General features: G+C 45.3%; 1 protein-coding gene across 1 annotated transcript; it reads left to right on the top strand.

The window, feature by feature from the left end:
• Nucleotides 1-4,277: 4,277 nt before the first annotated feature.
• On the top strand, nucleotides 4,278-5,336 carry LOC124690353 (putative cyclin-F2-1). Its single transcript, XM_047223743.1, has one exon. It carries the CDS (start codon nucleotides 4,278-4,280, stop codon nucleotides 5,334-5,336), a length of 1,059 nt encoding a protein of 352 aa, XP_047079699.1.
• Nucleotides 5,337-21,854: the final 16,518 nt, after the last annotated feature.

The raw sequence follows: 21,854 nt of genomic DNA, 5'->3' as shown, positions 1-21,854 counted from the left end.
TTCAAATACAAAAAAAGCTAAGCTTATAGTATTGCTAAACATCCTTTGAGTTTATATTGCCATCTCGCGCTGCAAGTTAAGTGAACACCCAGGCTGCTCATCCGGAAGAAAAAATCGTTCCTCCCGCCAGCGCCCAGCAGCGCCGGTGGCCTTGTGTCTTTGGAGGCGTGGCAGATCGCGGCCTCCTGCCGATGAAAAGGTTTTAATTTTTTTTTGTTTGGTGAAGCGGCTGCTACATCCTGAAATCAGAATAATGTTCTTTCCTCGTTATCCTCGCTTCGGTGGTGTGTCTAGCATCGGTGGAGGACGCGTGGAGTCGTGTGTCCAGTGAATCTCCTAGGACCCGGTTGATTTTCGTGTTCGCTGTTGTGGTTTCAGACCAGTTTCTTCCAATCTACGGTTCTCATCATTGGTGATGGTTGTTGTTCGGGTGCGTTGGTCTTTTGGGGCCTTAGCACGCCGACTTCTCATTTGTCTACTACACAAGCTCTTCGGTGGTGGAGGGGTGAGGATGGCAATGCAACTTCAGCCAGCGATAGTGTCTATAGTCGGCCCTAAGTGGTCAAATGATTTATTTGTAACTTTATTATTTTTAGACATTTATATAGTGTTGTTGCAGATTATTAATAGATAGGTGAAATTTTCGAAAAAAATGTGAACACCAGGGTGAACACCCACATCAAGTGTTGTGTTTGTGTCGAATATTAGTGTACGAGTTAGGTCACAGGCAAAAAGGCCATACAAACGTGGCCGGGGCAGCCAATCGAATACAGACCACAACAAGCCGGCTGCCTACCGACAACTCATGGGGGTCTTTCTTTCCCTTCTTCTGTCACGAGGTCACTCTCTTACTCCTCGTTCACTATTTTCGTGAACACCCACATCAAGTGTTGTGTTGTGATCTCTTTTACTATTTTCGTGTGCATAAATGATTGTCGTTCATCTTATGACGTTATGTGCCAGACCATGAGACAAGGATGCAAAATGAGCGTTTTCGCTCTTGGTATTCCTACAATCCTACTCCTCCGGATGGTCCCGAGATGACTCCCGTTCCTTATGAGAACTATGAGATGCCACACATTGGTGATTTCACGCCCTATAGTTACGATATGCCTCCGTTTATTGCTCAAGGTGGTTTTTCCAATGTTCAACAAGGTTCAGGAAATGGTGAAGATGAGATCGCGAAGGATGAAGATGTGGACAACAACACACCTTCAGATGATGATGATATCTACTAGTTGGGTTGCACTAGCATTGTTTACTCTTTATTTCTTTTTGATGTTTCGATGCTAAAGAGGGAGAAGAGAGTAGAGTTCTATTTGTATTACGGGTTCCTTGTCGGGGTTCTAGGGTGGTTCACCGTTATCACAAGCCTTGCAAATTTATTTGGTCCTTACTGGCTTGTGTAACTATTGGCTATTTCATTTGTTGACCCATTTGCTTTTGTTCGTGTGATGGACAAGTATCCTATGCTTATGTGAACTCATGGATGTCTATGCATGTTGCTTATGTTTATTTATATCTAGATATTCATGTGATATATCTTGTCCATATCTTGCATGTTTCCTAAAGATACTGGGAGAACTTCTCATACTATATGGTGTCATTCTCTCTCTCTCTGTGTGTGTGTGTGGTGGTGGGTGGGTGGGGGGGGGGGGGGGTCTACTTATATCTTAATGGGAAACCCCATTTGCGCATATCATATGGTTTGTCATTTTTAACCAAACAAAAGGGACATTGTAAGGGTATTTTATCCTTAAAAATTATTTTAGCTAAAAATGACAAGGTAGGTGGACTAATGTTATCTACAAGTCAAATGTAAATGTTTTAGTACTATATCGATGATAGTTGATGGTTGAAGACACCCCCCACCCCCATTTCATAAAGAATAAAAGTGTTGTAGTTTTGTTTATATTTCATTGATCTTTTATTTGAGTCAATAGGAAACACCACCCTATTAAAAGGGGTGATCTTGATAAATTTAATGGGGATGTTTTCTAGATCCATATACACATCCTACCACCAAACATTCCATCACACAAAAGGAGAGGATAAATAGTTCTTTAGACAAATATTGTTTGGAGCAGTTCCAGCGGTGTATCACACTCTGTATGGTTCCTACAACGATCACCCCAGTTTGCACCAACACCAGTTCTAATTCACCGCACGATTCCGGTGCAGACCGAGTGACTCGGTTTGTGAACTAGTGTATCGGCTTAAGACAATCAACCATTCACCACCATTGTTTAGGGTGTACTGGCTATCACACTAGACCATTTGGTCTGGTAGTCGGTTTCACCGACTTAAGTGTTTCTCCTTAGACTGTATAAGGCATGTATTCTTCCTTGAAGGGTTAGGTCAACCATTCACATATCATATATTGAATCTCTCTCTCTCACCACCATTGTTAAAATACCAATGCATGAGGATCTCTCATTTACCCATACCAAATACAAATTCCTTTTTTTTTGGAAAAGATAGAGGAGGTCCCGATCTACAATACACCAATCCATACATCATTTCTCCTTGAGCCCATCGAGCTAGCCTTTAACTTTTTGGTTCATGAGAAACCCTATGTGTATAAGGTCGCCCAAAAGTATTTGACTTGTGGATTTTGTCCATGGAAAGTTTGTAAGGGTTTGGAGGCCACCTAAATGCCTAACACTAGTTATTGAACTCTAACTTCATGGAGGAGGCTCTAGGAGAAGAAGGTGACCTTTTGTTGAGCTTGGGAATTCTTCGTGGAATCCCACACACCTGCCCAACGGTCATGTAGCCCCCTCCCCCCAAGGAGCGAACATTAGGTTATATATTTGTCTCCAGCGTGCCTCAGTTATTTCTATCTGAGCTTTGTACTAGTGTTGTTTAATTTATGATAGTCTTTGTGCTTCAAGTACTCCTATCATCATATAAGTTGCCCACTTAGTTTCCATTAGGCTATTTTATTTATCCGCAAAGTCTAAAATTGCTAAAGGATTTTTTTTCCGAACCTATTCACCATGTCCCATAGGTTACCAACTATGTCCTTTCATTTTAGTGGTTAAGATATTTTTGTGTGGTTTAGGGGGCTCTTAGTTTAGGTAAACACTAGCCTTCTTGTTTGCTTCCACATGGTATTTGATCTATATTTTTTTATGGCGGTATACGTTTATGTATTTTATTTGGGGACTCTATATCCATTTCCGCTTCCACTATGAAAAAAAAAAACAAGGTAGCACTCAGTTACGTATGTTGCCGCTCCGTTTTCATCCGTATTTACAATGAAATCTCACCCGGTTAGCCTTGGACATAAGATGAGCCCAACCTGAGGTGCATGTCTAATAGAACAACCACATCCTTGGTGGATTTCTTGGTTACCTATGAAATACGATTTCATTTTTCTTTTAAAAATCCACACAATCATCAACCGCTAAAAGGCATAGACACTTCATATTTATAATGGAAAAAAGTCCGTTGTTCATACTTCATGTATCGGCAGATTCAGATCATCTAAAACACAGAATACTCATATATACTCATTGTAACCGTTTTCTATCATCATACTATTCTAGATTTGTTTTTGGATGTAGAAGTGATTAATCTCACGTGTGGCAGCTTAGTTGGCACTCCGGAGAATAACATCATGCATGGTCCGAAGAATTCAGAGATTAAGATAGGGCATGTAATTAATCTAAATCCTGTAAATAGCCGAGGCACAAAAACTAAAGTCATATTTTCCTAGATGCTCGCTACCTTTCGAATTCCTATAAGTATATGAACTATCATGCTTTCATCTTAATGTGTGCACTTTATCAGGTTTCTTTGTACTGCTCTTTATTAGTGTTAATATATCAATTGACCTTTCAAAAAAAAAAGCAAAAAAAAAATCTCGGAAATTCGGAATCATCTCGTAACATATTTCATTCATCAAGGAATTCAGTAAACAATAGTCGGACGCACGTGTTTCAGTCTCGCTCTTAATATCCCATTGGTGTATTATACGTCATTACGATTGGCGAGCTTCCGGCCCGTATGTATTCATTCCACTTAGCGCGTTTATTCAAATTTTGATCGAAATCGGAAATCTTACTTATGGCAAGAAACAGTGCGTAGTTTCCACGGCTCCAATCTGAATCCTACACTAGCGATTAAACCCACTATTACTAGACAGATGGAGCCATGGATAACAATTACAAATAGGCAGGACTCGATCCCTTCTTCCTCACATATACCAGACCATTTCCCCTAGCTCAAAGCGCCGATCGAGACTCTCTATATCTGTCCATCTCGATCAGGCGATGGCTTTTCGTGGATCCTTTGAGCTTCTTCCGGGCCCTCCTCCCTCCGCCTTCTTCTCAGGCCGCGGTGACCAGAGGACGGCGGAGTTCGACGACGCCTACCTCCGGGCCATCGGTAAGCTTCCACCTGTCCGCTTCGCTTCCACCCCCGCCCACCACGCCGCCGCACTCCACGACTCCATCGAGCTCCCGGCGACGTGCGAGCTGTACGCTGCAGCATTGGACTTCAGCGCCCACCTTTCATACCCGGCCGTCGAGGTCACCGACTTCGAGAGCTCGACGCGGCTGTCCGACTACGACGCCGACATCGACGTCAACCTCCGGAAGATGGAGCTGGACGTCAAGCAGCGGCCCTCGCCAGGCTACCTGGATACGCTGCTGGGAGATCTCAAGAGCCAGTCCACTCGCGCCCGCCTCATCTTCTGGATGGAGGACGTCGCCCATCACTTCCGCTTGGCCGCCGGGACGCTTCAACGCGCCGTCTCCTACGTCGACCGTGTCCTGTCCGAGCGGACCCTGTGGCTGACTGACACGGAGATGGAGTATGCGCTCCATCTACTGGGCGCCACGGCCGTCTACACCGCCGCCAAATACGAGGAGCAGTGCACAATATCCAAGGTGAATGCCACGGGCATCGCCGAAAGCTGCGGGTTCGCCACCGGCAAGGAGGTGATCGACATGGAGTTCGACATGGTGGCGGCGCTGGGGTACGATCTCAGCGGACCCACGGCCTATACCTTCGTGCACCACTTCACTAGGCACGACAAAGGAGAAGAGCAAGACTTGGAGGTTCAGCGGTTGGCGCATCTCTTCGCCAAACAGTCGATCCTCAACTATGGATGGGTGCGTCACCCGCCGTCCGCCCTGGCGGCGTCGGCAGTCTTCCTCGCCAGGCTGATCCTGAACCCGATGGCCAGCCAGGTGCCACAGTGGAACGCAGACTTCGAGGAGCTGACGGGGTACAAGCCCACGGACATCACCCTTGAAATTCAGACGATGCACAGGATGAATCCCGATCCTCGCTTCCATGTGTTGCCAGCGTTCCTGCAGGACGAGTAGGAATTCAAATGAAAGATTCTAGGGCAAGAGAGGCACTAAATAAATCTCGAGTTGGAAATGATGTTCAAATCTACATATGTGAGTACTACTTGCAATGTAATTGAGCTCAATTTTTTCATGCTTCCTATGAATTTCTATGCATGCATGTGGATGTGTGTGTTTCATTGTGCCATCGGTTCTTCCTAATTGCTCCATAAGTTTGTTGACGCATTTGCCTTTTGAAAGTATCTTCTCAATGAACCGTGATGACACACGTTGTTATGTATATAGTCATACATTATAGATGTAGTGACATCTTTTGAGAGCGGTGATTCTTCTGTGCACGAAGACAATTAGGTTTCGTCGTGAATCATCATGTTTCACATTTTTAAAACATAATGAAACTTAATGTTATTTGTACCATGAATCTCAAGCAGGAAACAAAGCGAATCGAACGGCAATCATGTGCACGAAAAAAAAATGATCAAAAGGGCAAGACCCCCTATTTCACTGAAGAAACTGGAGTCACAATTAACAAGAGGTCCGAGCCTTATTACAGCTACCAAAGAAAGAGTACCGGAGCATCAACCAAAGTTATCCCAACCATGCAACTACACTGTCAACTATCCCAACGTCTCCATCAAAAATAGTCTAGCTTCCGGGTCAACATAGCTTCTAGAGTACACATAAAGAAGAATATGATCGGATAATTGGCTCTTCAATTATCCGCAGATCCTCTTCGCTCTAGGTGCCCAGCTATGCCGCCGCCCAAACACCTCGGTTGCAACTTTACGGAGGCGATCTGAAACCATTTGCACCGCATTTTGCACCTTTTCTTTCTATTGAATTTTTTTATTTATTCAACAACCAACACGGAGAGAAAATAACATCAGTGGGATCCTTAGGCAAAATTCTTTGAAAACAAGCAACATTTCTTGTTTTTCATAAATTCTATAACAAGCTAGCAGCTCCTATCATTGCAACCGTTCTACTTTTTCCAGAAAACTGAGGAATCCAGTACTGGCACCAATCAAAGAAATTCACTGGTCTCGAAGCGACGTCCAAAATACTCCCTGCCATATTCCAGTTATATACCTCGACATACGACAATAAAAAAATAAGTGATTAATGATTCATATCCTCCACAGAATTCACAAAATCTAGAACCCTTCCATCCTCTCTTAATCAAGTTATCTTTGGTTAACACTTTCTTTTTTTTTACCGAAAGCCAAATAAAAGCTTTGATTTTAAGAGGTAATGATAGCCTCGAAATCATCTTATATGGAAAGAGCACTCTACGAGTTGATAAGTACATATACATGGATTTAATCGAGAAATTTCCGGACTTAGTTAAAAGCCAGGTAATTTTGTCAGGCTCCTCCGAGAGGATTGTCTGACCACAATGATCTAAAAGTTTATTCCACATCTCCACAGTTTCACCATATAAAGAACATGTAAATCAAATACAGTTAAAATCTTGAGCAAAAACTTTAGCAACAATAATTTGATGAGCAAAAGAAATATTATAAAGCCTTGGAAAAATTATCTTCCCTACCCACACATCTTCCCAGAATCTCGTTTTCTCCCCATTCCCTACAATTCTCTTACAACAACTATCGAATACATTCTTCACTTCCATCAACCCAGACCAAAAAATGAGAGCGTCCCACATAATTCCTATCCTGAGCAATAGTTCCAGATTTTACATACTTAGCTAGGAGTAATCTATGCCAGTCACCATCCTCATTTTGTAGTCTCCACAATCATTTACATAATAAACTAATTTTCCTTAAGTTTAAATTAGTAACACCCAAACCTCCATGATCTCTAGGACGACAAACATCACTCCACTTAACTAAATGGTACTTTGTAACACCATCTTTCTCTTGCCATAGAACTCTAGCTCTAAAGAAATCCATGCGTTTTAGGACACCTTTAGGAACACGAAAGAAATAGAGCATAAAGTTAGGGACACTAACTACTCTCTGTTTGAATTGAGTGAAAAAAATCAGTTAGCTAGGACAGTTTACGAAAGCGACTACAAAACATGGGTCACTTGAGTTAAGTTATTACCGAATTCTACTTCGTCACTTTGGGAAGGTGTAAAACTAGCATGAGACACTATATTGAATGCCCCAAAATATCGAACTCACAGTGCAGCCTCGATGTAAAACTACAAACATGGCTTCCGAGTATAAAAAAACACGTCCTCGGAGGTGGGTGGGGGCATGCACATAGTGCAACATATTATCACATGCTTTTTTCAGCACAAATATTATCACATGCTAGGTAGAGAAGACAAGTGTACATGTGGATTTCACCAAATTCTTACATTGCCATGAAAAAGCCACGCCACCACACCTCCAACACCTCAAAAGAGGTGGTTCTCAAATCTCATAAAATAGATCGTATATTGGCCATGGCCGTCAAATAAACTAGTGAGAATTGAGGCTTATCACTTATCAATTAGAGGGATCATGAAATCTAAGAAAATTAGAGCTAATAAGATTAAAACAACAATCAAACTAACATGACCTGGTAGAAAGCAAAAAAAAGTAAGGAGACTAGATGTAGCCACGCAACTTTACTTCTTCGTTTGAGAGGCTTAAGCATGGAGCCTCGGAGTTAAATAGACTCCACCTTATTCTCCTCAAGCTAAGTTCATGGAAAAGTTGTTGTAATCACTTGATCTTTAGGTGAACCCTAGAACTTCACATTTCTTAAGTTGGACCCCCAAGATGTAATTGCACAATCGATGCTACGTACAGAATATATACCAAGTTCAAGTCCCTCACTCACCTCCTAACCACTCTTCGGCATCGATCCAAAACTACACGCGTGTGAATCAACTCTTATTGTCGTAAAGGAAAAAAACTACCCAATTTCCTTTATATATAGTCTGCCAAGTATAGCCTTCGCCATCTATTCCTGAATTAGGGGAACGCGAGAAATCTTTCTCTATGCGTTTGAGAGGCTTAAGCACGAAGCTCCGAAGTTAGCTATGAAAGATCGAGATGTCGCCTAGAGGGGGGTGAATAGGCAATTAAAAACTCTTACGGATTTGTCTTGTAAGAATGCGGAATTAAACTAACGTTTAGATTACAAGCACAAACCCTAAATATGCTAAGCTCAAATAAGTGTAACAATAACAACTAGAGCTAAGCAAGATAGGCACAAGATATATGTAGCACAAGTGATAGCAAGATATATGTACTTCAAGCACGATGGCTATCAACAAGGAAAGAGAGCTCGGGTATAGAAATAACCGAGGCACGCGGAGACGAGGATGTATTCCCGTGTTCCCTTCCTTTGCAAGAAGGTACGTCACGTTTGGAGGAGTGGAGGTCCCACGAAGGATTCCCCAACACCACGAAGGCTCACCCTATTCTCCGAGCCACACCCACGAAGGATAATGACCCTTTACTTATGGTTAGCTTTTCCTCCACTCCGGAGATGGCAAGATCCACAACCACTTCACAAGCTCCACGAAGGAGAAGCCCGGGCCCCTTCACAATCTTCCACGAAGAGATCACCGGGACACCAACCAAGCCAACTAGGAGGTCTCCCTCCAAGAGTAACAAGCTCACGGTCTCTCACTCGAACTAATCATGGTGGAGAGCTCAACACTATGCAATGATGCAAAGCAAGAACACCAAAGGAGTTCAAATCCTTCACACTCAAATCCCACCCAAGCAACAAATGCTAAGATGAGATTGGAGAGGAAGAACAATGGGGAAAGTCAACACAAGACTCCAAGATCTAGATCCAAGGGGTTTCCCTCACTTAGAGGAGAATTGGATTGGTGGGGATTGTAGATCTAGATCTCCTCTCTTAGATCCCTCAAGAATGAGCAAGAATCATGGGTGGGGATCAAGAGAGAGAGAGAGCAAGTTCTTCAAAGACAACAATGGAGGAGAGAGAATAGGAAGAACTTCTCAGCCCAAGGTGGAAGAAGGGCTATTTATAGCCCAAGAGCAAATATAACCGTTGGGGAAAAGTTGAGCTGAGTCAGCCGTCGAGGAGGCTGGTCAACCGGGCCTGGGACCGGGCCGCCTGGTTCAGGACCCGGTCAACCGGGCCTGGGACCGGGCCATCCGGTTCAGGACTCGGTCAGACCGGGCCATCCGGTCCACAGACCGGTCGACCGGGCTAGTGACCGGACCAAGCTGGAAAACTTCCTAGATAGTGCCCGGTTGGCACCGGTCCAGGGGCCGGTTTGAACCGGGCCATCCAGTCGGACGGCCGGTCACGCCGGGCTAGAAACCGGGCCAGCAGGAAAGCATGTTATACAAAAACTGTGATAACTTTTGTGTCCGGACCCCGATTGACATGAAACCAATTTTTTTGGAAATATGGAGACTCCTAACAGAACATTTTAGATGATTTTAGAGAGGGAGTCTCCCACCGTCAAGAAACGGTGAAGACGTCGAAACTCGAAAACGCAATAGAAGATGAATGCGGATTCCGTTTTCGATGAACTTGGGCTTGTTGTAAAGCTAGCAACAAGCTCAAGAACCTCTCACAGAGAAACATCAAGAAGCAATAGGGATATGCAAAGTATGAAAATGATTAAGCTCCCTAAGACGATGTGATCAAGTTACCCAACCGAAAGCCCCTCTTGATAGTGCGGCTATCTATCCTATAATCCGGTCTCCCATTAACCACCTTGAGACCGGTAAAAGAAAAACCTAGCAAGGCCATACCTTTGCCTTGCGCATCCCGCTTGATCTTGATGATAACTCTTCAAGCTCCACTCAAGCCGGAATGCCACACTTGATCATCGTTACTTCGTGAAGACTCACAAATGCTCCCCCATATACTATGATGGGAAAACTCCATTGATGTACATCTTCACATGTCCATTGTCATCAAATGGACGGCAAGCTTCAAGCATATGATCCTCTCGAGATGCTCAACTTGAACTTGCCCAACTCAAACTTGATGACGATCACCACTTGTCGTCATCCTCTCATGGGCATACCACATGACTTCACGTGGCACATTCTTCATGCTTCATGTGTTGACCAAACTTGAATCTATTCTTCACTCTTTGTATTGGTCAACCTTGTATCTTCTCATGCTCTATCATACTATCTTGATCGATGATCTTGATGCCAATACACAAGGTGTATCTTTATCTTCATGGCATCCATACTTGAATCCAACACATGGAATACAAGTAGTACCTATGGAATATTCCTTCATATAAACTCAATGAAAACACTAGTCCATATGGGTTGTCATTAATTACCAAAACCACACATAGGGGCAATGTACCCTTACAAGCTAGACTTCATCTTATCCTCTTTCCTCTAAGTTCATGAAAAAGTAGTTCTAATCACTTGCTCTTTAGGTGACCCTGACTACAAGCAAGGGAAACTGTGATAACCCAATTTTTTGAGTTATTATTTAATTAGGGTTCAATGCTAATTTGTTTCTAATTGATGTGATTTTTGCTAATCTCTAGTATTTAACTTGGATTGTAATATTTGCTTGCAACAATAATTAGATGAGTTCAGCAAAGTGGCAACTTGATTTATTTGTGTATAATCTGCAGTATTGAAGTAAATGTTGCATGAAATTAAGTAATAGAGGAGTAGACTTGCTTGTGCATGAGGACTAGGTGGTCTAATGCATGTGTCGACTAATTAGATGTACAATTACCTACCTAGTAGTATACACGTTGTACACTTGTACTTACATGAGGAAAAGATAGAGAATCTAAGTGGAGCTTTGCCACAAGTAGGCCGGCCAGATTCATGACTCGATCACGTAGAGAGCCAACGTGGCTTCATACTAGTACTCTAGTAGTGCTGGCGTGGTGATAGTGGTTTAGGTCAAGAACAGTAGTATAGCCCGTAGCCAGCTATAATAGTTTGCCACATCTTATAGTTAATTTAAAGCTAGCATGTACAATAGTAAGCTATAAAAGTGTATTACGTTTATAATATATGGTCCACCTTTTAGTCTCACATAGTGTTTAGGACATGTGCTAGAGTTAGCTACTGCATAAGAGTCCACTTAGAGCAAGTTCAATAGGATAGCCAGCTGATGGCTATAAGCAATATGCCACGTCAATTATAGCCATGTAAAAGAGAGAGACCATCCAATGGCTGCCGATACATAGTCTCCTGATCGGATGGATATTCTTTACAGGCTTCTAGGATTAACCGTGGTGGCTCCTAGGAGTCTCCAATTAGTAAATATAAGATATATAGCTAGCATGTACAATATTTGGCTCTAAGAATGCACTACTTTATCAATACATGGTCTATTATTTGGTCTCACAAAGTGCCTCGGAGCACATGCTAGAGCTGACTATTGCATTAGAGCCCATCCACCTTCTCGCTCTTCTTCTCTCTCCTCCAACTAAGCACATATATTATATTTAAATCTTTATAACCCGCTAACTAAGCCTTATTGTACTTGCTCTTATCTTCTCTCTCCTAATCTCCTAAACGAGGCAAAACTGAAAAAAATTTGGGCCGAGACCGAAACCCATACTCGGCTTGTATTTGTATGGGCCGATGGAGCGAACCGAACGCAGCCCGAACACAATCCCTAGTTTGCGCACGAGGGAAGTTTCAGCTCCTCCCAACCGCTGACGCCGCCGCCGCCGATCTGCGCGCCCTCACCTTCCTCTGCGACGCCGTCGTCCGATTTCTCTACCAAGAGTCTCGAATCGACCCATTCGGCCACCGTTGCTAGCTCACAGCCCCGCCACCCTTTCCCACGGTTGTCAGAGCTTTCGCCGCTACACCAACTAGCCCGACGACCCCTGCGACCCCCGCGAACGTAGCTACCATGGTCACGTCGATGAGTGTCGTGAAGCGGCGGTGCGCGAGGACGCATGTGGTCCTGCAAGCCAGTGCCGCGTCGGCCACCGCTGATGTCCCGGTGGTCGAAACGAAGCCGAAGGCATCCCGCGCCAGGCCGAAAAATTCGGTGCCAAAAAGGACGAAAGTGAAGGCGACGACGAGCCATGGCGCCCTACCTTCGTTCCCCTCCCCGCCAACGCCGCATCCGCCGCCACCGGAAGTCACTGCAAACATCACTCAGGGCGTGCTCAACGACGGGTCAACAAGGTACACAGTACAACTGTTCTTCAGTTTTTCATTGCGAGTAGATATTGAGGCCGCGTACTGTTAGGAACGAGAACACCTCGTGCATGGAGATGTTGGACGAGGTAAACATTACCCCACTCCCTCCGTTCTACGTTGGAATCGGCGGAGATGAGGACGACGCGGATGAAGGGGAAGAATGGAACAAAGAGGAAGAAGATGAAGGGGACGAAGGTGTGGTCGAGGTGGAGGCCGATGGAAAGAGGAAGAAGAGATGGGTGAACAACTACACGGAAATAGAACACGCCACCTTTTGCCAAGCTTGGGCCGCCGTGGGGATGGATGCAGTCTCCGACACCGATCAAACAGGAAGCGCTACTGGTAGCGCATCGAGGACAAATTCCATAAACTGATGCCGCGCTTTCGCCATCCCGTCGATCGCATGTACAGATCCCTCCAAGGGCGTTGGGACGCGGTCAAACCGGCCTGCGGCCGGTTGGCAGCAGCAATGGACCAACTGGTGTCGAATCCTGCTAGCGGCGCAACTGTGGACGAATATGTGAGTGAATATGCTCGCATATTTTGTTTGTACAATTGTAGTTTCGCTTTGGTGCCCACATATTCATGATTTTTTGTTTGGTTTTGCAAATGTAGTACTGCATTGCCGATGCGAGGTACAGAGACATGGCCGGCAACAAGGGCAAGAGCTTCACCATGCATCATTGCTTTGATGTGCTTCAACACCTCCCTAAGTGGCAATTGAGGGACGAAGAAGTAGCACCCAAGAAAGCTGTAATGGTTGCACTCGAAGGCACCGAGGATGAGAAGGAGGGCCGGAATGTTGACAAGCCGGAGGGAAACAAGAAGGCCAAGGAGAGGCTCAAGCTCGAGGGGGGGCTGCATTGTTGAGGGACAAGTTTGATCAAATGATGAAGTCCAAGGAGGTGATAGCGGCCAAGACTTTGGAGACCAAGTTTGTCATCATCGAGAGGAAGAAGGAGGTGAGTCTTGCCAAGATTGAAGCCAACCAAGAGGAAGCAAGGAACAAGGCCAAGTGGGAGGAGATGAGGATCAATGTGAAGAAGGCCAAAGCAATGAAGCAACGATTGGCCGAAGAGAGGGAGATCATGATGATGAACACAGAGGACATGAATGAGCAACAACTGGAGTGGTGGAAGGAGGCCTCATCGGAGATCATGGAGAGATGAAGACTAGCTCGTGAAGAGGCAAGTGGTGGTGGCTCGGTGACTCATGGAGGTGGTGGCGATGATGGTCACGGTGGGCCAACCTCGGTTTGATGCTGGTGGTGAGAGGAGATGGTGAATTATAAACTATTTGCTATGATTGTGTCATTTGATGTCTGCACTATGAACTATGCATGAATTGTTTGTATTTGATTGTATTATTTATTTGATCATATTCAAAGTCTATGATATACCCTGTCTTTATGGGTTCGGAAGACGCTGGCGCAGAATGGAATATTCTGTTTTACAGTTTTGGGGCTCTGTTCTGCGCCAGCCATTTTATGACCCGTAAACACAAGTTCGGTAAACTGAACTCCAAGTTTTCAGTTCACGTTTTTACGGGCTCTGCTAGATATGCTCTTAGTTAGCCTTCCACACGTGCGGGAGAGTGACCAATGAGAGCAGATATTCTTTTCCTTCAAGCGGTCAGATATTTTGGCCTGGGTTAGTGTGGTGACCCAACGTACCACTGCATGGTGTAGTACACAAGTCGTTGATATAACACAAGTGAAACACCGTTCCACTCATATTACATCCCTCAGAGTGGTACAACAGAAACATTTGCGAGTCCAAGGTATGTCTATAGAAGTACACACGAACTGTTTACATAAGATCAACACAGCCTCCTACTTTACAGTGAGGCAAAACTTCAAATAAAGCTCCAGAAGAACGACTCGTAGTCTATCTTATTGCTAACTCAAGTTTAAGAGCTACTTGGCTTGCTATAGAAATCTAACTACTTAGGTGCTAGGATTAGGGAAAGGTTCCCTTTTATTACTAGTCTAGGTTTCCATTATAGCTGATGCAGAAGTTGACTCCATTGACTTCTTTGACTGGATTCTTCATCTTGTTGAAGTTGACTCCTTTGTCTTCGAGTTCCACGGTAGTTTCTCCTTCGGTGCCTTGATCGAAGAAGGGGGTTCAAATGGGAGGGAATGAGTACGAGCGTACTCAGCAAGTTCATATTAGGAAATAGGTGTATCATGCACTAGCTACAGCCATAGACCAGAAAGTCATAGGCGAATGCAAGTTTTCATAAACATTTCTTCAAAAGGTTTATTTTATTCTGAAAACTATGCCCGTCAGTCTTCACAGGTTGAAAAGAACTTCATGGAGTTCCTTTCCTGCCGCGTTCGTAGTTCCCTTCCCGGAACAAGGAGTGACAGCCACAATTTGATACACTCTGCAGAGGTGCATTACTTTTCCCATAAGAGACCTTATCCTTGTTGCCAACCAGGCGAATTCTTTCCCGTCCACACTTCCTTGGTGTGAGCCCAGGTGTAAGATCCAAGCCAATCACTGCCTTCTCCGCGACCCCGCAGACCCACCCTTTTGTAAGTCTGTCCTCCCCTTTATCTATGGGTAGACCGACCCAGGCACTTGTTCTCCCCTATACCATAAAGGTAGACCGATCCGAACAACTCATGTGCCCTGTCCTATACACCATAGATAGACCGATCTGGACAACCCTTACAATCCTTCATAGACCAATAATAAGATTTCCCTCCCCTGTATCTAATGGTAGACCGTGAAAGACCACATGTCCACACCTTTACCAAAGATAGACCGATCCAGGCAACATTTATCACTAGTCCGTTGGCATGCGAGAGGGAAAAGATACAGCTGACTTCTCCAGGGCCATTATAGATCTTATGGTTAACGCGATATGTACGTCGCTAGAATCACTGGACGGCATTGGTACTTGATCCTAGATGAATAGTACCTATGCAATGGAACCTCCACCAATCAACACATACCATGGTTCCATTGCCCACCACATAGTCATATTCATAATTGTAAAATAATATTTGCTTTTCAATGCAAGAGTGATAAGTATACTACTTTGCATATAATTTGATAAAAATAATCAAATGACATGAGAAAGCGATGAACTTGCCTTTCTTGACTGCAAGATTATACAGGTGACATAGGCATCCCAAATGGGCCTGCCGAAGATAGTACCCGGGGTTTACTGAAGGCCCACTACCCGAAGAATAAGAAGATTCGGAAGCCCAAGATATTATTAAGGAAAGCTAGAGTTGTAATAGGAAGCATTATTTGTAATCTTGCGGGATGAGTTACAAACCTTCCCGGATTCTGTAACTTGTATAACACGAATCCCTCGGCTCCGCCTCCTATATAAGGGGGAGTCGAGGGACAAAGAGATCATCGAATCATTGTTTAACAAACCCTAGTTTTCATAATCGTCGAGTACTTTTCGGCTGAAACCTTCGAGATCTACTTGCCCTCTACTTCCAACTAAACCCTAGCCTACAATCCATAGGCATTGACAAGTTAATACCTTGTCAATTGGCGCCGTCTGTGGGGATCAGAGGCGTAAGGATCTGATCTCGATGGCACGTTCAAGATCTTCGATATCATCAACCGCAAGCAACGCAATGGATCGAGGTAAACAGATCGCTGCTGGTCCTGTCGATTTTGTTACTCACCCACCCTCCCATTTGGATGCATATGCGTATCTGGAGGAGCCTATGGAGATGACGTTCGGAAGGTTTCGCTTTCGCGTCGAGAAGGAAGGATCGTATCGTGTCGAAATTCTGATTTCGTCGGAATCGTCGGCGGTCGATTCTGATTTTTCAAGCTATACATCGTCAACCGAATTAGGAGAAGAAGAAACTTCGTCGACACGCTACGTCAGCACCAGGGCAAGAGAGAAACTCGCCAAGATCTTCAGCGACATGTCGTTTGAGTCATCTGCGGACTCATATATAAGCGATGGCTCAAGCGATGTCGACAGTTATGACTTCATCGACAAATCTATTACAGTGGGCAAGGTCTTCATCAATCTCAACGATGGTGTCACCAAACCCAACATAGATCTGAATACAAAATATCATCAGATTTATGCCATTGAAGATCAAGAGGAAACATCTGAGGCTTTCGACGATCTGGGAAATCCATACGTCGATCCCTCCGATCTGCGACGAGGCCTGGGCAATAAATACGTCGGGCCACAGCCGCGAGACAGAGTTCAACTCTCGCAAGCAGCGTGGGATAGGGCCGCGAGAGCTATGGACGGCTCAGAACCAATGGCCACCACAGCTACGCCAGAGGAATTGCAAGCATATCAATATAGGCTCGCACGAGCTGCAAGAGAACTGGAAAAACAGACAGCTGAGTTGAACAGAAGAAAGGAGGCAGCTTCTGCATCCAGCAGGAGAAGGGCAGATTTGAGTCGGCAATCTAGAACTTCGGGTGATAGCCACAGGGAGGCTCGGAACAGAGCAAGATCAAGGTTACAACACATACCCGAAGCAGAAAGAGAGCACTTGGTCCAAAACCTCGACATGTCTTTTATGTCGATAGATACAAGAGGAAACATCATCCCTAAGACACCAGAGGCTGGGTATATGGCGACACACGCTTTTATCCTCGCATCTAAACCACCTCCCGAGCGATCCAAGGGAAACACTATACAATATGGCGATAGCAGGAGTTGGAGCTATGGGGACGGCGTTTGTATCAACGCCTCCCGAAGGAGCGGCAAGGCAAAATAGTCCACGACCTGCAGCGAGCAACGGCGGCAGCCCCCGAAGGACCAAGCGGAGCAAGAGACACGGCAGCACAAGCAAGGGTCGATAGAGCGCGGCAAAGCAGAAGGGAACATCGCCAATCCCCAGAGCTTAACGACGAAGATATGTGCGGTTTGCCGTGCTTCACGAGGAGAGTCCGAAAAACTCGAGTCCCTTCAGGATTCAAGTTACCCGACAACTTCAAGAAATTCGACGGCCTTCAAGATCCAGAGGATTGGCTAGTTGATTATCTCGAGACGAGTAAAGCTCACGGGAGGAACCGGAGCAACAGCTATGCAAAGCATCCAGGTGCATCTGAGTGGAGCCGCACGATCTTAGATAAAGAAACTTACCCCAGGATCTATCGACAGTTGGGAAAGCTTCGAGGATGTGTTCGTCAAGAATTTCCGGTCCACATGCAAGAAACCTGCGTCGTTGGAGGAGTTGAGAGCATGTCGACAAAAGCCGGACGAGCCAATGAGAAAATACATCCAAAGGTGGAACATCATCAAAAACTCGGCAGAAAATATATCTGACGAGAGAGCGATAGATGCGTTTGTCGTAGGAATCAGGCGTGGAGATTTCGTCGAGGACTTGGGAAGGACCAACCCAAAGACAGTATCCGCGTTAATGGAAATAGCAAACAGATGGGCAGATGGAGAAGATGCTGTCCACAACAAACGACACATGTCTCCAGAGGAGGACCGTGGTCGAAATTATCAACCGAGGCGACGATTTCCTCGGCAGTACCCGAATTATGATGCTCCAGGACAAATTTCGGCAGGATTTCGGGCAAACACAGGAGGAAACAACAGAGATGATTATCAGAGAAGCAATGAGCAGCGAGGCGATAATAGAGACGATTCTCGAAACAACAGGCAAAATAGTGGTCCTAGGTTCCCGAGGCCTTTCGTGTCCCCTGAAGAGATGATGAATGGGCCGTGTCAGATGCATTTTTTCCTCGACAGCAATGGAAAAAGACAGTCAGGACATCTGCAGAAAGATTGTCGCAATTTCCAGGCAATGCTAAGGTGGGCAGAGCACGCTAACGCTCGGGCAGCACAGAGAAATCCTCGAGAACCCAGGAGTGAGATTCACTTACCACCGCCCCCCGCGATTACAGACGACAATCGACATCAGCTCAGAATAGCGGCAGCACCTCCACCACCACCTTATGTTGATCCTAACTCCAACGGAGCGGTGTCGATGATTCAGAAGGGAAGGCCATCCAATAGAGCTCAGAAAGTAATCTCACGACAGGTGTTCATGGCAGAAAAAATGCCTCCACCAACAGTCGAGTATCTTAACTGGTCAGGGCAAGATATTGGCTTCACCATAGCAGATCATCCGCAGCAAGTTCCTCGACCAGGGCAGTCAGCACTTATTTTACCAGCAGTTATTGCGGGATTTGATGTCTCTCGAGTGTTCATAGATGGCGGCAGCAGCTTAAACCTTATGTATGCAGATACATTAAGGAAGATGAACATATCCCTAGCAAACTTGAAGCCAACAGACACAAGGTTCCACGGTATCACACCGGAGAAACCAAGTTATCCATTAGGGAAGATCAATCTCGACGTTCAGTTTGGAACCCGAGAGAATTATAGAATCGAGAGGCTGGAATTTGAAGTCGTGGATTTTCCGTCGCAATACCACGCTCTGTTGGGACGACCAACATATGCTAGATTTATGGCGGTGCCACATTATACATACCTGTTGTGGAGGTTGCCTGGACCAAAGGGACCAATCACAGTCAAAGGAAGCTTCGCCTTAGCCGATAAGTGCGATAAAGATTTTCACCGGATATCGAAACTTTCGGGATGCAAGCTGAGTATCTGGCGTCAAGGAGTATGACTGACTATGACGTGCTGCCAGACGTTGGAAGGCCAAACAAAGAATCAACTTTCAACACCGAGAAAAATTCTAAGGAGGTGCAGATTCACCCGACAGACCCGAAAAAGACGACATCCATCGCAAACGACATGGACCTCGCATAGGAAAGCGCGCTCGTCGAGTTCCTCCGTGAGAACTGGAAAATCTTCGCATGGTGTCCAGCTGACATGCCAGGAGTACCCAGGGAACTTGCCGAGCACCACCTAAACTTGGATCAATTAGCGAGACCAATCAAACAACCTCTGCGGCGTTTTTCGGAACCAAACCGCAAAGCCATGCTGTCAGAAATCGATCGGCTAAGAGAAGCTGGTTTTATCAAAGAAATATTTACAGAAGCCACATGGGTAGCAAATCCTGTGTTGGTGCCGAAGAAAAACACTAAGGTCCTTCGCATGTGCGTCGACTTTACGTGTCTCAATAAACATTGTCCAAAGGATCACTTTCCCCTCCCGAGGATCGATCAAATTATCGACTCCACGGCTGGATGTGAACGTCTTTCCTTTCTGGACGCATATTCTGGTTATAACCAGATCAGATTGAAAGAAGAAGATGAAGTAAAGACAGCGTTTATTACACCTTACGGCGTGTTTTGCTACAGAACAATGCCCTTTGGTCTAAAAAATGCGGGAGCAACATATCAGAGGATGATGCAGAAGTGTTTGGCGACACAGATTGGGAAAAACGTGCAAGTATACATCGACGATGTCGTCATAACGTCAAAAAAGGGAGCAACGCTGATCGAGGATCTCAAGGAAACCTTTGACAACCTTGACAAATTCTGCCTAAAACTGAACCCGACGAAGTGTTCCTTTGGCGTCCCAGCAGGAGAACTTCTGGGGTTTCTAGTTTCAGCAAGAGGGATTGAAGCAAATCCCGATAAAATACAAGCTATCGTAACAATGAGGAAGCCAACAAAGTTGAAAGAAATACAGCAGCTAACTGGGCGAGTCGCAGCTTTGAGCAGATTCGTCGCCAGGCTGCGAGAAAAAGCGTTACCATTTTACGCTCTAATAAAGCAAGGAGATAAATTTCAGTGGAATGAAGAGGCCGACAGAGCTTTGGAGGATTTGAAGCGTACAATCTCGACACCACCAATTTTGGTGGCGCCGAAGGAAAAGGAACCTCTCCTGCTGTATATTGCAGCCACGCCCCAAGTGGTTAGCACGGTGCTAGTTGTCGAAAGAGAAGAAGAAGGAAAACTCCATGGAGTGCAAAGGCCGAGTATATTTCATCGGTGAAGTTTTATCGCCTTCCAAACAGCGGTACCCGCAGTACCGAAAACTAGCATATGGAGTAATTGCAACGGCAAGGAAGTTGCGCCACTATTTTTCGGCACATCCGATAATAGTAGTCAACGAAGCACCTCTTTCAAATATACTTGAACAATCCGGAAGCTACGGGCGTGTCTCCCTTTGGGGAATAGAACTTTCCCCTCGGGACATCACGTATGAAAAAAGAAAGGCAATCAAGTCGCAAGTTCTGCCAGATTTCATTGCAGAATGGATGGAGCTACAAAACACGGGACCCCCAGATTTGTCGAGAACCTGGACCATGAACTTCGATGGGTCCAAGAGAGTAGAAGGAGCTGGCGCAGGAGTAGTACTTATATCACCTGAAGGCGACAAGTTGAAATACGTCCTTCGGATGACGTTCCCTAACGCATCTAACAATGAAGCAGAATATGAAGCCCTCATACACGGGATGAAGATGGCGAAAGCTTGCGGTGCAACTCGACTAAAAATCTTTGGCGACTCACAATTGGTGGCTCAGCAAGTTATGAACCAATGTGACGCAGTCAATGATAGCATGATGGCATACAAGGAGGTGTACAATGAGCTCGAGAAGCTGTTTGATGGATGCGAAGTAAACCACATCAGCCGATTGAGCAATGATGAAGCCGACGTTCTCGCAAACATCGGGTCGCAGTGCCTCCCAATCCCGCCAGGAGTATTTTGGGAAGAAATAGCGGAGAGATCAACGAAACCAAAAAAGGTGCGAGAAAAAGCAAAAGAAGAGAAAACTTCGACGCTTCTCAAAGAAACCACGGAGGATGAAGAGGACCAAGAACTTGTGATGATGGTTCAAATTCCATGGATGCAAGCATATATATCATACATCCTCGGGAAAGAAATACCCGACGATCCAGTTGAAGCAAGGCGAGTTATTCGACGATCCAAAGCTTTCACAGTGATCAAAGGGGAATTATACAAGCGAAGTATTTCGGGCGTCCTGCAAAGGTGTGTCACACCCGAAGAAGGAAGAATAATTCTGAAGGATGTACATGAAGGAATATGTGGCCACCACGCAAGTAGTCGAGCTATTGCAGCCAAGGTTTTTCGAGCAGGATTCTATTGGTCGACGAGCAATTGAGGATGCCAAGGAAATAGTAAGGACTTGCGACGCGTGTCAAAGATTCGCCGCCAAACCTCACTCTCCAGCGGCGGAATTAACACCAATACCATTATCGTGGCCCTTTGCCCAATGGGGACTTGATATGGTGGGCAAGTTGCACAAAGCTTCGCCAGGAGGATATGAGTACTTGCTGGTTGCCGTCGACAAATTCACCAAGTGGATAGAAGCAAAGCCGATAAATTCACCAGATGCATCATCAGCAATAAAATTCATGAAGGACATCGTTTTTCGATTTGGAGTACCTCATAGCATTGTCACAGACAACGGCAGCAACTTTACGTCAAAGGAGTTCAAGGCGTACTGTGCAGAGGTAGGCATCAAATTGCACTTCGCGTCAGTTGCACATCCTCAAACCAATGGTCAAGTCGAGAAAGCCAATGGCATCATCTGCAATGG

This window comes from Lolium rigidum, chromosome 2 (genome assembly GCF_022539505.1).
Source record: "Lolium rigidum isolate FL_2022 chromosome 2, APGP_CSIRO_Lrig_0.1, whole genome shotgun sequence".
Classification (NCBI taxonomy): domain Eukaryota; kingdom Viridiplantae; phylum Streptophyta; class Magnoliopsida; order Poales; family Poaceae; genus Lolium; species Lolium rigidum.
The sequence above is the reverse complement of the archived record's forward strand: the minus strand, read 5'-3'. Positions and strand labels throughout refer to the sequence as shown.

What these genes read in the sequence shown, in the direction of transcription:
- LOC124690353 (XM_047223743.1), top strand. Translation starts at nt 4,278, where the DNA reads ATGGCTTTTCGTGGATCCTTTGAGCTTCTTCCGGGCCCTCCTCCCTCC.